This window comes from Sander vitreus, chromosome 11 (genome assembly GCF_031162955.1).
Source record: "Sander vitreus isolate 19-12246 chromosome 11, sanVit1, whole genome shotgun sequence".
In the NCBI taxonomy this organism is placed as follows: domain Eukaryota; kingdom Metazoa; phylum Chordata; class Actinopteri; order Perciformes; family Percidae; genus Sander; species Sander vitreus.
In genome coordinates, this window is record NC_135865.1 from 17,115,920 (window position 1) to 17,133,614 (window position 17,695).

Genomic DNA, 17,695 nt, shown 5'->3' on the forward strand with positions numbered 1-17,695 from the left:
GAAGAAATCGTTGATGGACATACAAAGCTATGGAGACAACTGCTGCATATGAGACATCAAAAATGTGGAGAATAAATTAGATTGCGCAAAAACATAATTAGTATTGAATAAAACAAATAACTAATTAATTGTTGTGCGATTCAAAGAGCCAGATGGCAAAAACTGCTGCTTTTCAAATAATGCATTCATCAACCTGTTATTAACCTGACACAATGCTTTTGAGACATTTAATTTTGCATGTTTTAAACACTGTGGGCGAGACTGCCATTCCAGTAAACTGAATTAATACAGTTGCTCCTTTTCAGGTCAATAGGTAAATAATGCAAAAAAATATTTGTTTTGGTTTCTAGTTTCTTCAACATAGCTAAGATACAATTTGAAAAGATTTACTTTGAAAAGGGCTAGAGGGGAGTAAAGAAGGGCACTGTGGCTGCAAAGGTAATCCATGATGAGAACTGTCTCTCAGCTGAATTGGTGTGTCAGCTCCGTGTTAACCTTTACCCCAATGCAGCATTTTAGGTTTCAAGGTTGTTTGAGATGGAAATCCATGTATCAAGATTCAATCCAACAAACATACAGCTAATCTGATAGAAAATAAAGGTGTGCTTTACAGCAAACAATTAATATGGTCAGCCTCACAAAATCTATCCATCTCTTCTTTCATCCCTTTCTTTTCTGTTTGCCAAGTACACAGAGATGAGAAGGGCACTGAACGCAGCGCAGCGCACCTTCCGCTGCCCTCTTGGGGTAAAGCTGTTGATTCGTTAACAAACACAAATCGATAGAGGCGCCTGAATGGAGGACGAGTACAAAGAATTAATTTCCGGCTCCAGGGGCTTACGACGGCAAATCACCAGCTTTAATCAACAGTGTCAAGTCAGAAAGACAAATTATGTTTACACTGAAGCAGTGTCTCGCCTAAAAACAGCAGCATTGGCTCTGTCTCCTTACCAGTCTGTCTAGGCTTGTGCCAGCTGCAGTGGTAGGCCGCTCCTCTGGGCTGTACGGCCTGAAGCGAGCGTTGAACACATCCGAAACACCGCGTGTAGACCTAGTCATTCCTGCGGGTTTAGGCTGGCCACAGCCTTGAAAAACCTGCAATTACAAAAACATGGGCACCCAATTGTCAGGGGTTTAAATTACTTGGGAAGTGGAAAATAGGGAAAACATGCTGTTTTGTTAAGGTCTTGTGAAGCATTCACCCCACATTGCCAGCTTGACAGTGCTTTTTGTCAAGTTGAGGTAACCACGTAGATAGGTGATTCAACTAGGAGTTGTGACCAATGCTATTTAGGATGACAGAGTTACGTTTTTACGGGCTTTTGGGAAAAAACCACATATACTTAAACAAAACTGCATCTGTTGCATGGGAAAGCCAACAGAGCAATTAGCTTTGAATGAAAACAGGCATCTAAAACTGCATAGGCAGAAAAAATTCTTCACAACCACCTACATTTTTTTTTCTTTCTAGATACAATTTTGTGGGCAAAGAAAATGCAGTAAAACACAGGAAAGACATTAACTACTGTTAGTTGAACTAAGATTATCTGACCAAATTGAAACATATAATTCAAATATAGGACCTAAACTTGGACATAATTAGAACGTGTTGAACTACACACCTTAGACACAGCCCAGCCCCAAGATCCCCTCTTAGTTTTGCTTCAAGTTGGACTTCAACAGCCTGTCGGAGGTGTTGCTTTAGTTTTCTGGGGAATAAACCCAATTGACATACCCTGTAGGAGACCTGGGCACTGTTGTCTTGCATATTCATGATGGCTTCTGAAATCTTGACATCAATAGGCTCCATGACAGATTCAATGTTGAAAGGTCCCTCCAGCCTCTGTGCCACCAGTAGCATGGCATCTGTAATAACAGTGGTAAAAAAGGTGGGGTGTGGGAGGGATGGGGGGGAGGAGAACAGAGATATATTCAGTTGGAGAAACCCCTTTCACTGGTATCTAAGTGGTCAAGCACTTGCATACAAAAATAACCTTCAACATAGCACAACTTGTCCAATTTTGTCCAAGATGTATTATGTGGTCCCATTCACATGATCAGTGACATACTCCTGTCATGGATAATGTGGCAGGGTCCAATATTAGTAGCATTTGAGATTACCCAGTGCACTGCAATTTAAGAAAATACAAGTAAATAGAGAAAACATATTCACACGTTTGATTACACAATTAGAAGTTCACTGCAAATGAGCATAACACAATCATAAAACACAAGCAAGAAGGATTCCACTTATGTCCCTGGATACTGTGATGCAGATCAGTTCGGTTGTGTGCATTTACAGTGTTTCTGCATTTGCGTGTATTTTCTGCTAGTAATTGCTTGCATTTAGTTTGTAAGGGTTTTCTGTATTTGCTTATGTTTTCTGTATTTGAAGTGCTTTCCAAAATGCAATGCATGAGTTCTCAAACTGCTGTTAGTGTTTTCCTAATTTATTTCTGATTTCCCACGTTGCTTGTGTTTTCTTAAGTGGCATTGTGCCAGGCTCTGTCAGCTCGCACAGAAGAAGAAGCAGGTTGACTCTTTAGACAACTAAAAAAATAAGGTTTAATTTCCATATTGCAAACTTGTATTTACATGAATTTTTTTAAATGCTAAAATGCTATGCCTACCTAATCAGTACTAAAACAATTAATCAAAAGAATATTTATTGCCAACTGTTTAAGTCATTGTTTTATGCAAAATGACCAAAATTGATTCCAGATTCTCAAATGTGAGGATGTGCTGGTTTTCTCTATCTTATATCACTATGAACTGAATATTCTGGGTATTTTGACTGTAAGTCGGACAAAACAAGCAACTTGAAGACATCACTTTGGGCTCTGGGGAATTGTAATGGGCATTTTTCACTATTTTCTGACATTTAAAAGACTACATAATTAATACACTGAAAAAAAACCCAATAATAAAAATAATCCTTAGCTTCTTAGGCATTGACTTGCCAACGGTCATAGCTTCAAACAGCAACCTATTGTATCTTGCCTTCTGATTACTACACAGCATTGTCCATTACCTCCACCTCTCATCACAGTCCACCAACACACACTTATGAAGCATGAATGCTTCTCGGGGCAAATTCAATTTTTATGTAGATTTATTCAATCACGTCAACAAAATGTTGTTATGTTGCATGCAACAAATAGTGCTGATGAGTAATTGATTTAATTAAACTTTTGAAAGCCTAGCATTTTTTTTTTTTTACATCCAGGCAGGCCATGAATACTATAAGGTCAATGGCTCATTACTATCCTTGTGTGGACACCAGCCAGAAGGCCTTGTTGAACATGAGACACTTAACATTATCATCTCCACGGATTCTATTTGTTTTCATCACTTTCAATTAACACATCTGATCATATTAAAAAGAAATGTTCAGTTAAAATTTTTTATATTTACAGCTGTGATGGTGCAGATTTCACAGTAGCTCAAAGTGGTTAGGCTACAGCTGTCGACTTTTAGAGGTTAAGTGCGTCAATTGATATTGCCATGAAACAGAAACAGTGGTAAAGTGCTCTCACACTCGCAGGGTTTATATACTAATGTGATACTAATGTGCCACTGTCTCTGTAATGGCAGTTCTGCATTTGAATGGCGTGCCACAGGGAGTTGGACATCACCAAACCACTAACTCATAACTGAGCGAGTCCCAGATCTGGAGACAGTACTTAAGTAGTCTGTCAGGAGAGGTTTCTCCATCCATAGACCTCCCAGGACAAGACCTCACCACTAGGCTGTTGTAATGACTCTACAATTATGTCCATGCTAAATAAGGTCATCCTGCCATTTAGAGACTAAGAAAACGATGATACACAGACTATGTCGGAGCCAAATGGTTTTCTGAAGGAGCACTTCAATCGCACCACTGTGCAACCATATGGTCTTAGTGTAGATGACACCTGTACCAGCAGAAAAAAAAAAAAAAAAAATTGAGATTTTATACTAATAGTCTCTTAGCATTTATGCTGATCCGCTTCTTTTATGTGTTTCATGATGCTAAACTGGAATTTAGGCAGAACGCTTTGTTTGTGTTCTTGTATTTTTTATAATTTGAACCTGACATTGCCATATAGCTTGCTGTTTAATCTGATTATGATGTAAATTCATTCATCTGCCTCAGGTATGTCTGCTTACTTGATAACAAACACATAAAAAAAATTTCAATTGAAGCGTAAGCTTAAAAACTGCCAAGTGCAAATACTGAAAATGTAGGTCAAGAGAGCCAACTGGGAACAACTCATGTTTCACATGAGAAAATAAGAGTGCCTCTAGCATCAGAGACGATGGAAACCATGGTGACTTTTCTGCAACTTATCAGATGGGCTCGACAAACAGAGGGAGCCAGGAACTTTGTCTTCATACATAACTGAGGGAGAGCAGACAGGGAGCGACAGGAACAGAGAGAGAGAGAGAGAGAGAGAGAGAGAGAGAGAGAGAGAGCAAGAAGCAAACAGGAGAATGAGAAGTGGTGCTGATTGGGTTGAGTCAGGCGAGGGTATGGCTTTGTCCCAGAGGAAGGGCTCCTACACCGCATGTGGAAAAAACTCTACCTACATGGAGAATTAATGACCATCATTTATGAGGAGTGCATGAAGTCCAGTCCGCTGTGGCATGGCTGCCACTCTGAGCCAAATTTTCCCTGCATCACTTTTGCAGCACTGAGATAGGCCACTGGCCAGCCGTAGGAAATCTTTTTATCATCACGACACAGCCATGCAAATAGACGCATCTTGTCCTATTCAGAGCTGAGGATTTTAAAAATAACAACTGAGACTGTGCCTGCATGACATGTAAAACTAAACAGTGTCACAATGGCCTGAAACCGCAGCATTATCCAAATTTGTTTTGTTTAATATTGGACGTTAATGATTAAGTTTGGCATGTGAAACATGCTTATTTGCATTGTCTTGCTCAACAGCTAAAAACATCTGAGAAGGTAATATTACTCTGGGCCTCTGTCTCTTCATCGAGATTGATGTCCACTTAAAATCAGGCTATGTCAGCCAGCGGCAACCTCCAGCAGACAAGGACAAAAAAGGAAAGTGAACAGGCCCATCTATGGCTCTTTGCCTGTGACGAGCTCCACAGAATGAAAAATGGCTCTAGTGTAATTTGGATTCTGTAAAGCATAGCTCATCTGTGGTTCAGTCAACCAACTAATGGTGCTATATAAAACGGTATAAAAATGGATACAAAGAAAATGCATGTTGTTCCTTGGTCACACTTAGACCTGATCAAAAAAGTCCTTGAACATACATGTATGTGCATGCACACGCGCACACACACACACACACACACACACACACACACACACACACACACACACACACACACACACACACACCATACTGCGTTTAAGTGGATTTGCCAACTGGCTTTGGGTTACACACACACAACTAGATCCCAGCACACTTTAAGCACCTTCATCACCCTCATTTACACACACACACACACACATACATACACACACACACACACACACACACACACACACACACACACACACACACACACACACACACACACACACACACACACGCACACACTTCCACATAATGTTAAAAACAAGCTTTCACTTTTAAAGTAAATAGCAATAAAACAGTAATGGCAAACTCAGACCATCAATAATTATTTTGTCTTACCAAACCTTAAAAGCTTTTTCAAAAAGATAATTTATTCTGTTCTGAATAAAAATATTTACAATAGAAGATGAATTTTCTCCATGGCTGGTGGTAATTATTGTCTTGTCAACCTCCAGTGACTTGTTAAGGGCAGCCACAGAAAAGGACAACATACTGTTGCCTTTATCAAAATATCCTCTGCTGATACAAGGATTACAAAGAGGATGTCATGACTGTACAGTAGGCTACATAGGACTAAAACACTCCTAAGGAACACGCATTTCCTGGGTGAAAGGCTTTAATTTTCTCCAGGAAGCGAACGCCGCTCTCTGGCTTGAAAGTCCTGTATGTTAACACCCAACCATCCACCCCTGTCAATGTTGTGAATACAGCACAAAAAAACGTGGAATGCTTATGAATTACAGTGCTTGACTTTATGTAGGTTTTTGAACAAATGGTTCATGAGAACAGGTTGTTCCTAGACAATGTATCATAAGATTTTGGCGATCTCCTTGGCCTTATCTCTAGCACCATCCTGAGGTCAGAATGTGTGGTTTTGAGTGAGGTATCTCAACAACTATTGGATGGATTGCCATGAGATTTGGCACCGACAACAATGTGCCCTTCAGGAGGATTTGTATTAACTTTATCTAGAGCCATCATCAATTCAACATTTGTATTTCCTTTGATTTATGACAAAATTCCTGCAAATCTATTACATTCCCATCAGCCTCAGCTGTACTTTGTGTTTACTGCTAATTAGCAAATGCTAGGATGCAACACAAGATGGTGAACATGGTAAACATGAACTGCTAAACATCAGCATGTTAGCATGCCAACATTAGCATTTAGCTCAAAGCACAGCTGTGGCTAAGTACAGCCTCAGAGAGCTGCTGGCGTGTAGACTCTTAGTCGTGTTTAAAAATAAAGCATGACACACTCATCGTCATTCTTTTTCCATTATTACAGTACATATTTGCAATTGAGTGATAAAAGCACACTAAAGTATGCAAGGCTAGTAATGTAAAAGCCATATACTGGAGCAGCACTGATACTGCACTGCTAATGAAACTAAGCAGCATAATCCAATAATGAGCCATTCACAAGCATATTGTGTTACTAATGGGGTTGGAAAGATGTCATGGAATTTCAGTCTATGGATGCTGACAGGAGTGTTTCAACAATTTTGTACACAAATATGTTGAAAAAGCCCATCCCCACAGTCAGTATCCTTTCTTTCACTTTGTAAAATCCACGTTATATGATCTGGACAGGCTCAACAGCAAAGACAATGGAGCAGCTTTGAGCAAAGACAATGTTAGGCCTCACTGATCATAAATACACCAGAGAGAATCATTTCTTTCTCTTCACAACATTTCTATCTTTCTGTAGATTTGTAATTGCACAGGTGGGACATGAGTCTGCAATTAGATCCACTCAACCACATCTTCATGTAACTGTGAGGGATTACGCAAGCAAAGAGTTATGAAACAAAATGGAAATTAATGTTGCTACAAATGCCTTTGCACATGAAACAGAGCGAGAGCACAATGTTGACCTGGTGCTGCCTTGAGAAGGAGCACAATATGTTGCCCAATATTTGTTCGAGGCTTTTAGACAAATGACGTGAAAGGGTGGCACTGGCTGGGTCTATACTCTGCCAGAAATAACTCCTGTGTGTAAGCTATATAATTTAATATAATTTCCTAAGCCCTCAATTTTCAATTCAAAGTTTACAGTTTTCTCACAGCTGGAAGCATTAATAGATTACTTGTATGGGTGAGTTGTATATTTATTCCAAATACTGAAATAAGGGGAATTGTAAAGATATATCGGTAACACTTTATAATAAGGGTACATTAATTAGCATTACTTAATGCATTAATAATCATTAATTAACCGTTAATTACAGTTAAATAAGGTGTCTAATAAACATTTGTAAACAATGTTCATGTTTGTTCATGTTAACTAATTAATTGATGCATTATTTACCATTAGCTAATACCTTAACTAATTGTTAATTACTGTTAACTAAGGTGTCTATTTTACCATTAGTTAATGCAGTAATAAGCATTGACTAACTGTCAATAACAGTTAACTAAGGTGTTTATTTTAACATTAGTTAATGTACTAATAAGCCTAAACTGGAAATAACAGCTAACTAAAGTGTCTAACTATCATTTACTAATGTTAATGTTAACTAAGGTATTGATTGATTCATTGTTTAATGGTTTGTAAGATGCTATTTACATTACTTATTACAGTAATAAGCATCAGTTAACAGTTAATCATACAATATTAAACATTAGGTAAATGTTAACAAATGTCTCTTGATAACATCAACTAAGGGTTTACTTGTTAATTAAGGTATTTCCTAATATTACTAGGTGGTTGATAAAGATGTTTGATAGCATGTATGTTTTAAGGTTCACAGCCAAGCCATCTCAATATGAGAAAACTGTTTTTATTGTTTATTTACAGGTTATGGTTTTCCACTTACTTTTTGTCCATCCTCCAACATATGACTTACTTTTGGTAGAGGGTGAGATCAGTGAAAAGACTCCATAGTCTCCATGTAAAGGTTTGCCTGTTCCTTTGTCTTTATGTAGACTTTAACTTAAAGCCCAACCTATTAAAATTATTGTGCATGCTATATAGGCATTACTTAACCATAATTGGTCACTTGATTAATGTATAATAATAGTGAATAAGCATTACTAAACCATAATTAAACAGTTATTAATGATCTGTGTTAGCCTTATTGGAAAGTTGAGAACATATGCACCTTAACCTACACTTGATAAATGCATAATAGTGCTGCTAAAACATCACTTAGTTAACCATAGTTAACTAGTTATTAATGCTCTTTGTGAGCAATATTGTAAAGATGAAAGCATATACCCCTTGAGTAACACTTGATTAATGCATTAATTCACCATAATTAATTAAACAGTTCAACAGTAGTGAACCAAATGGAAATATGTTTTTGGACAACCATCTTTTATCCACCCAAAAAAGAGACCATATGCTACATGTTAAAAGAAAAAAACTATTCGTCATACAAAATGTATATCAACAATCACTACAAATTGTCACTTGCTTTTGTAATTTCTAATAAAATTAAAGAGCCTCCAAAAGGAATTAAGCATAAAGAAAACATTGCAGTGGTCTATACAATTACTAGGATTGGGTATTAATTAACTTGAACATGAACTGTATCACTTTATAACAATATAAATGCCTTCAACTGCTGTACTTTTTAAAAAAATGGCTTCATCAGCCTCAACAGCTTGTTTACTTTGCTTGGCAATGTCTATGAGCTTCCTCTCCTTGAGCTGAAGAACCAGTTAATAGATAGTCTAGCTAGCTGTCTCAATTTACGTATTATTATACATTAATCAAGTGATAGTTAAGGTGCATATGTTCTCAACTTTACAATAAGGCTATGAAAGAGCATTAATAACTGTTTAGTTATGGTTTAGTAATGCTTATTCTGTATTATTATACATTAGTAGAGTGATAGTTAATGTGCATATGTTCTCAACTTTACAATAAGGCTATCAAAGAGCTACCCTGGAAATCCAGAGTTCTTGCGAAAGCACAATTTGAATTTGCTCAACAAGTCACTCTGGCCTTGAGTAATGATGCTTATTACATATACTATGCCCTTGTAGCCGAGCTGCACCAATCACATCGGTGTATCTGATATAGGCGGGCCAGAGGTGAGCTAAACAGATGACGACAGTTTAATCTACCAGTTAGCTCCGCTGGTAGCTAAGCGTATGGGGCGTATTGGACAACCATAACCCGTAAATAAACAATAAAAACAGTTTTCTCATAATGAGATGGCTTGGCTGTGAACCTTAAAACATACATGCTATCAAACATCTTTATCAACCACATAGTAATATTAGGAAATACCTTAATTAACAAGTAAACCCTTAGTTGATGTTATGAAGAGACGTTTGTCAACATTTACAGTTAGTCAAGGATTATTACTGCATTGGCTAATGATAAAATAGACACCTTAGTTAACTGTTTTTAACAGTTATTCAAGGCTTAATATTGCATTTACTAATGGTAAAATAAACACATTTATTTAACTGTTATTAACAGTTAGTCAAGGCATTAACAATTGGTAAATAGATGCCTTAGTTAACTGTTACTAACAGTTTGTCCAGGCTTTTTATTATATTAACTAATAGTAAAATAGACACCTTAGTTAACTCTTACAGAGTTAGTCAGGCTTAAAATTGCATTTACTAATGGAGCTCAGCGTAAATTCTTTCAGGAAGACTTCTAATCACTGCTCTCTTCCTAAAACTATTCAGCTGTTTAGAGGCGTTCACTTTTCAGTAAACTGACCAATTGGCCACGAAGTTCATGATCCAATCACAGCATGACATCCTGCTTTAAATGTCTTCTCCGTGCTTTCAGCTGTCTTTCCAGGCAAACGTGCAACGCTCCCCCTCCCCTTCCACCTCTGGTCATCGTCTACCACGGCACACTGAGTCCGCTTCCGGCAGACAGCTCCTTCGTTCGGTGTTTGGGTTCCTTCTCCACCATCCTCAGTGTCTAGGCTCCATCGGGGCGATATATCTTGGCTTCTCTACCCCTTTAAAAATGATTTTATAACGATAGAGTCTAATCTCCAAAGACTCTGTACATTTCATATTATGCATATGTACAATAAATCTTTGCATATCTGCAACAAAGTCTCTCCTGACTGAAATGGTAAAATAGACACCTTATTTAACTATTGCTAACAGTTATTCAAGGCTTATTACTACATTAACTAATGTTAAAATACACACCTTAATTAACTTTTATTAACAGTTAGTCAAGGCTTATTACTGCATTAACTAATGGTAAAATAGACACCTTAGTTAACTGTAATTAACAGTTAGTTAAGACATTAACTAATGGTAAATAATGCATCAATTAATACTAGGGCTGTCAAACGATTGTTTTTTTTTAATCGTGATTAATCGCTGAATTTCTATAGTTAATCGCATATTTTATCACATGATTAAAATTCTATTATTTTGCATTTCAGAACAGTTTTTAAGTACATATTAACAATCGAAAACAATTCTTACCAGTGTATCTTGATTGGGAATCAAATGAATGCAAAGAAAGTTACTTTATGAACTTGATTTTAAGATTTGTAATTATTTATTTACTGTGTAAACAAAAGAAAAATCTGTGAATCTGTCATTATTGCACAATTCCTCCAAGTACCTAACTAAAAAATCCCTATCCTTACCAGAGTCAATATAGTGTTTAGTAACTCCTAAATAATTTTGATTATTCATTGACGTCCAGTGATCACCGGTTAATGAGACAGCGTTTGCAGCACCTTGCAGCAGTTCCACTGTGGCTGCTTTCTCCGTGTCATACAGGCTGTGTGTGGGGCTGCTGTCCACCTCGATGGCAGTGTATAAAACGGGTCAGAACATGCCAACCGTAGTACGTCTTTAAGACCCGAGTCCTCTACGATACTGCCAGGTCTGCAGTTAGTTGCCACCCGTTTTGCAAGAGCTGTAGTAATTTTTTGGGATTTGGTTTCATCAACAGGTCGGCCAGTAGCACTCTCCAAAGTACTGCTTTTCTGGAGTGGGTAGCATGCTAGCGGTAGCATCACGTTAACTGAACTATATGCTTAGCTCCGTAGGTGGTAGCTCAAGCTTGACGTGCTTCGGTGATATTTTAATTTGGCTTTACACAATTTGCATATGGCTTTTGACTTGTCTACGAGCCGTCCAGGAGTTCTATTTCGTATAGGCTTCGCCCTCTAAGCCACGCTATGGGTTTATCCCTTCGCACATGCGCAGTCGTGAAGATTTTCTTTCCCGCCCTTGCGTACCGCTCGGGCTTCAACTACGTCCGCAAATACTGTATATATATATATATATATATATATATATATATATAATACCCGTTGCTCTGCTCCCACTTTTTCTTCAAGCTAGCAGTATGAAGACAAGCTCGACTTCCAGCGGTGTTCGCCTCTGCCCCACCTGCCAGACCAGCTGCATCCTGCCGCCGGACCTCCATCCCCGCTGTGAGACCTGCCTTGGCGCCACTTACGCCTCCTGCCAGTTCGGCATCCGCCTGCCATCTAAAGAGCTTAACTGGCGGGCCAAAGCTTTTCTGGAGTGTCAGGCTAGCGGGGAAGGGGATGGCAGCTGGGCAGACAGACGGCAATCCGTCAACACCCTGGATCCGCCAGAGGAAAGCTTTGTCGACGAGTCCGATGGCTCGATTCCCTCGGATAACGCCTCCGTCACCGGCTGTCCCTCCTCCCCCCTGGGAGAACTGGGCCTCGAAACGGGGATCGATGCCCTCCCATTGCGGCTCTCCCCATCTCCGGAATGGCCAAGGGCACCGCTCCGGCGGTCTTCCCCTCTGCCTCAGGCGGCTCCACCTTCCACCGCTAAGACTCTCTTTTGGGATCTGCCGGAGATCATCAAAAAGGCGGCAGACCAGAGAGGCATAGCGCTCCCGGCTGAGCTTCCAGCCCCCGCTCGCGGCCTCTTGAGCGGGGATGTTTACGCTCAGGAGCCGCCCTCCTCATGGGCTCCACTCTGGCCGCGCTTCACGGAGCTTTGGCCGTTTGTGGAAGAGGCACTCTCCCAGCCCGGGAAACTGAAGGCTCCCGTCTTTCGCTACGCCCCGTTTACTCGGGTTCAAGGCGACACCGAAGCGGGCTTCCCTTCGGTCCCCCCCCTCCCTGGAGCAGAGCCTGGCGTCCATCCTGCTCCCGAAGGCCACTTCTTTCGGCCACCGGAAGCCTATGCCTCCTTCGCCCCAGGATCAGGTATGTGCTCAGGTCACTGACCGGTCACACCAATGTGCGGCCCAGGGTCTCGCGGCACAGAACAATATAGCTTTGCTAGCCTCCGCAGTCTCCGCCATGGCCTTTACTCCGGGAGCTCTTCCTCCGGAGCTAGCCACGGAGATTGGCAAAGCTATGACCGCGATCCTCACCCTGACCATGGTGGCGTTGTCCAGAGTCATGGCGTGGCAGACTGTGGCCCAGCGAAACATCTGGCTCCACATGACACAGCTACCCGCTGACATCAGACGCGAGCTTCTGTACGGCCCCATAGCTCCTGATGGACTATTTGGGCCCAGCCTACAGACAGTCACATCCCATTTGCACTGAGCGGAACGATTTCGAATGCTCGGCTCTTGGAAGACGGCTCCTCCACAGAAGCACCGTCGCCATGACAACAGTCGCGCGCCACAGCCTCTGCTGCGGCTGCGTTTTCCCAGGCTTCGAGCTCCGCTCCTCCGCCTGGCCCCCCTTCGCAGTGACTGCCCGCCCCACATGACCGGCAGGCTTCACGGAGCCGGGGGACCATGAAGGCGGCCCCCACCTGGTCTAACCCACCCCCCGAGCCACCCAACAAACGTCTGTCCCTCCACGGGGAACGTCTGTCCCTCCACGGTTGAAAACTGGAAACACAACGGCCCTTTTAAGGGCCACTTCAGTCTTTCTAAAAAGCAGTTTCCCTTCAACCGAGCAGCCCTTGTTCCCACTGAACATTACGCTGATGTCATGACAGATGTTCCTCACAAGCACACACCAGGTCACCGCTGCTCGCAGAGCTCCACCGCCAAGCGACTGAGCGACTTATGCGTGCTGTCAGTTTCGCCGTCCTGCCTCTCCATTAGAGGGGACGGGAGCACAGCCACCCTACAGCCTAACCCTTCTTTCACACCGAAAATTTTAACAAATTCCTTTCGGTCGAGGGTTTTTCCCCCCGTCTCATAACAACGACGCGGAGGAGGTTTCCCACCGATTGTGCCCGAAGGCGGACACAGCAGCTGTTTGTTCACTATAGGGAACACTCCCAAGGAGCGGCCCTGTCAAAACAGCGCCTGTCTCACTGGCTGTGCGAGGCTATCACCCAGGCCTATAACACGGAGGGGGCGTAGCCCCCCCCAGGGCATCCGGGCACATTCTACAAGGGCACTATCGGCATCAACAGCTCTGTTCAGAGGCATGTCAGTAGCCGACATCTGCATCCCCCATGCCCTTTCATCATCTCTCTGACCCACTCGACCCACTCGGTCCTATCCTCACTCAACGACGAATGATGCCCCGTCGTATGTGTGTTCTGTCTGCTGCCGGGTGCCGGGAGGAGAGCGGCGTCCCACATATGTGTAGCCTATGTATATGTATATGTATATATATATATATATATATATATATATATATATATATATATATATATATAATGTACATATGTATATATTTTTGTCACTATCACACATCCTCTCTCACTACCATGCACGCCTACAATCATGATATGTGCCGCTGCATGTGTACTGCCTGGGGTCCCCCCCCACTCTGGGTGGCTGGAAGGAACTCGCTCGTCCCATAATTATCAATCATGTATTACCCTCACCAATCATGCATGCTTGCACTCTCGGCTTGGGCCTTACAGCCAGCTAGGCCAAATCATTACCATGGCAGGCTCCGTTACCTAGATAATGGCTTATCTGATACAGTCTCCTGTCAGTGCATGAGAGAGAGACAGTGAGGGGAAAAAAGCTTAGTCTATTTTCCACTATTTTCTGGGTTGCAGGTGGCATTGACTACCTACCCATAGCGTAGCTTAGAGGGCGAAGCCTATATGAAATAGAACGATAGTTACGTTATTGTAACTCCAGATTCTATGAGTATAGGCGTAGCCCTCTAAGATCCGGGCCACCTGCTCCAGTTACATTAGCTGAAGAAAAAGCTTATGTTGGGAGCAGAGCAACGGATCCGCTCTGTTTATATACAGTATTTGCGGACGTAGTTGAAGCCCGAGCGGTACGCAAGGGCGGGAAAGAAAATCTTCACAACTGCGCATGCGCGAAGGGATAAACCCATAGCGTAGCTTAGAGGGCTACGCCTATACTCATAGAATCCGGAGTTACAATAACGTAACTATCGTTTTGGAAAACAAAAAGCTCCATTCAGAGTTAATGCTGCTGTCTTTCTCCATCATGCCTGCAGCCTGAGGAAGTGGCAGCTTGATGATAAGTAACGGTGCTGCAAAGGGTCAAAATAGTAGCCTGTTAGGCACGACGCAAAGCTGAGTGAAGTGTAAAATAAATTAATAAATGCCGGCATGCGATTAATGCGATTAAAACAAATTAACGTTATGCTTGGCCCTTAATCGCATCGCGATTAACGCGTTAATGCTGACAGCCCTAATTAATACCTTAGTTCACATGAACAAACATGAGCATTGTTAATAAATGTTTATTAGACATCTTATTTAACTGTAATTAATGGTTAATTAATGCTTATTAATGCATTAAGTAATGCTAATTAATGTACCCTTATTGTAAAGTGTTACTGATATATCTTATTTAAGAGTGATCACATATTATTTTATTCTAATACAAGATCAATAATCTTATCAAGCACCATTTAAAATTTTGTCAAGGTAAATGGTCTTGAATTTTCAGACATTCACTCTATTTTCAGTACAAGCTGTAAGTCTGAAAGTTGTTTGCATGGATTTCACACTAATGGTTTCATGTTTTACAGTGTAGTTCGCTTCACAGCCAGAACAAACAGGAAGGATCAATAACTTTCTCAACGTACATACATGGCAGACTTGGAAACAATCGGAACCAATTTTTTAAGGTAGATTGCCTCACAAGTGTTAGACTAGTTTTCTTTGGACATTTGAGGGCAACGGAACCAAGTTGTAAACACAACATTGACATATCCTCAACTTAAGTTGGGGAACTTGTTAGCAAATACCTATTTAGACAGCCAACAGTTACAGAGAAGCATTATCATTCATTTGGAGTCATGTTTCTGGCCTCCTGCAAGTCTATTATTCCCTCTCTTTTAGCTCTGCTTTTAGTCTCTACCAACTCATGAGGAAAATGGCTCTTTAGCTGCTAAAAAGTCTGCTGTTTGGTGCTAAGCAGGTATACTGTGGGCTTTAGAACTTTTTCACTGAAAACAGCTTCCTGCTTCAGCCGAAAAAACTCTACGAGAGCGGTGAGAGTGAACCAAAACAGTAAGGTTGCAGCCGGACAACTAAACAATGAGCTGAAACTGTCTATACAACTCTGTAAAGTCGAGGGGAGCTGCAGATTCAGTTGATAATTCTCTGTGGTTCATCACTACAAGTGATCCCTTTGCCATTGTTACAATGTAATTTGATCCACTGCTAAAAAATAATTCTTATAGCTGCTTTAAGAAAAATTGCACTTACTCAGACATTTTTTGAAAAAAAGGTAAGCCTTATTTTAAGAGAACACAACTTCTGTATAACTTTGGGTCAAGGTTTACTGTTGAGTTACACCCTGCTGGTGAAGCTCCTTTACCTTTACCAATCTGAATAGGTCGACACACATCACTTAACCTAGCTTAGTGACCCTCCTCCGACCAAGGTTGAATGTGACTGGCCATAATTGTCTTCACCCTGTTTGGGGTGCAATCTGTGATGTAATGTCAAACTAAAATTACTGTCAAAGGTACCTGCAAACTAACTGCATCCTCTATTCTCTTCATGTTTTTCCTTCCTGTTTGAGGTCTGAATTCCCATCCAGGATAGATGCATTTGAACAGCAGTGATATAGAACAGCAGTGCCTAAAAGCCACTTCACCCACACCTTTGGAGTTAAACAGATTTAATGCAAACTAAATATAAAAGATCTTTGGTTGAATCGTTGCTGCTTCTGACAGTTCAAGCTCTCTGATTTTAAATCCACTGTAGCTCTGATTGCACAATCACATGTGTTTTAAGACACAGATCAGATGCATGCAGCTTTCTGTCTCCCTTTTTCTTGGAGGCCATCTAATAAATTTGTGATACAGAATGCAGGATGAACAAAGCAGAGAGGCTGATCCAAGACAAATCAGTGACCACTTGCTAGACAATAGTCAAAATAAAGACAGAAGTAACTGAAAATGTTTCACATTTTTAAAGTGTCGTTAGTATTTTCACTTATATAAAGGATCTTAATACTTCCTACACCACTGGTTATTTAACAAGAGACTACTGTCATAGGTTAATCGGTGGCTGTTACCGTTCAAACACTCAAGCCTGCGACTATAGTTCAATACGTACAATTATATTGCATAGGTACCAGACAGAGATACGTTTTAGCTTTTTCAATGCACTCGCTCTCTCTTTCGCCCACTCTTGTGCTCTGTCTCTTTCTTCCTTTGTCAGATCAGTTGGATAGTTCGTTAAATATTAATAACACTAAATTAAATTAATTTGCTTAAAGTGGTCATATTATGCTTTTTGGCTTTTTCTCTTTCCTTTATTGTGTTATATCTTTTTTGTGCACGTTATAGGTTTACAAAGTGAAAAAGCCCAAAGTCCACCCCAAAGGCACTTACCATCTCCAACAGAAAACACCGTTCACGAACTGCTCCAAACAGCTCTATTGTAGTCCAGCCTTTACTTCCGTGACGAACGTGCATCACTTTGTAACACACGTTATAATGCTCGCCTAGCTGCTAGCATGGCACGCCCTCATACTCCTAGTCCTTACCTAGCTACTGTGCATGTGCGACTCCCAACAAAGATGTAATAGAAGTGTGATGCCTCACTCGGTAGCTAAAACAGAGAGCTCAACACACAGGGTGCAAAGAGGAGCTGCAGCAATGTGCAGTACAACAAAAATATGGTGTTTTTTGAAAATTAAACCAATAACCTATAAATACAATTATGAACCTGAAAATCAGCATAATATGAGCACTTTAATAGTATTCTCTGAACCACATTCAAACTTGGTCGGAGGAGGGTTACTACGCCAGATTAGGTGACGTGAGTTGACCTATTTAGATTGGCTGGCAACGCATGTTTAACCTGCTTTACTGTGTAGGTGTGAAAGATGTATTAGCTTGCCTAAATGATGGTTAAGTGTAAAGGTATAAGTTATATATTCAGTGTTTGAATTCATGCTGCTAAAAGCAACATTCCAAACCCTTCAGCATCCTTGTGAGCAGAAAATATTTTTATTTGTGTGGTCTGCCTTTCAGCCATAAGCTCTCCACTCACAGTGTGTTTTGCCACTCAATGTTT

General features: G+C 40.9%; 1 protein-coding gene across 1 annotated transcript in view; it reads right to left on the reverse strand.

The window, feature by feature from the left end:
• Positions 1 to 17,695, reverse strand: part of gpc6b (glypican 6b) — a 96,468-nt gene that overhangs the window by 25,313 nt on the left and 53,460 nt on the right. Inside the window, exons 5-6 of the mRNA XM_078262810.1 lie at positions 1,736 to 1,866; positions 952 to 1,095 (exon numbers count right to left, since the gene is read on the reverse strand). Of these exons, the coding sequence (XP_078118936.1) occupies positions 952 to 1,095; positions 1,736 to 1,866 (275 nt within the window). The remainder of the gene's footprint in view (positions 1 to 951; positions 1,096 to 1,735; positions 1,867 to 17,695) is intronic.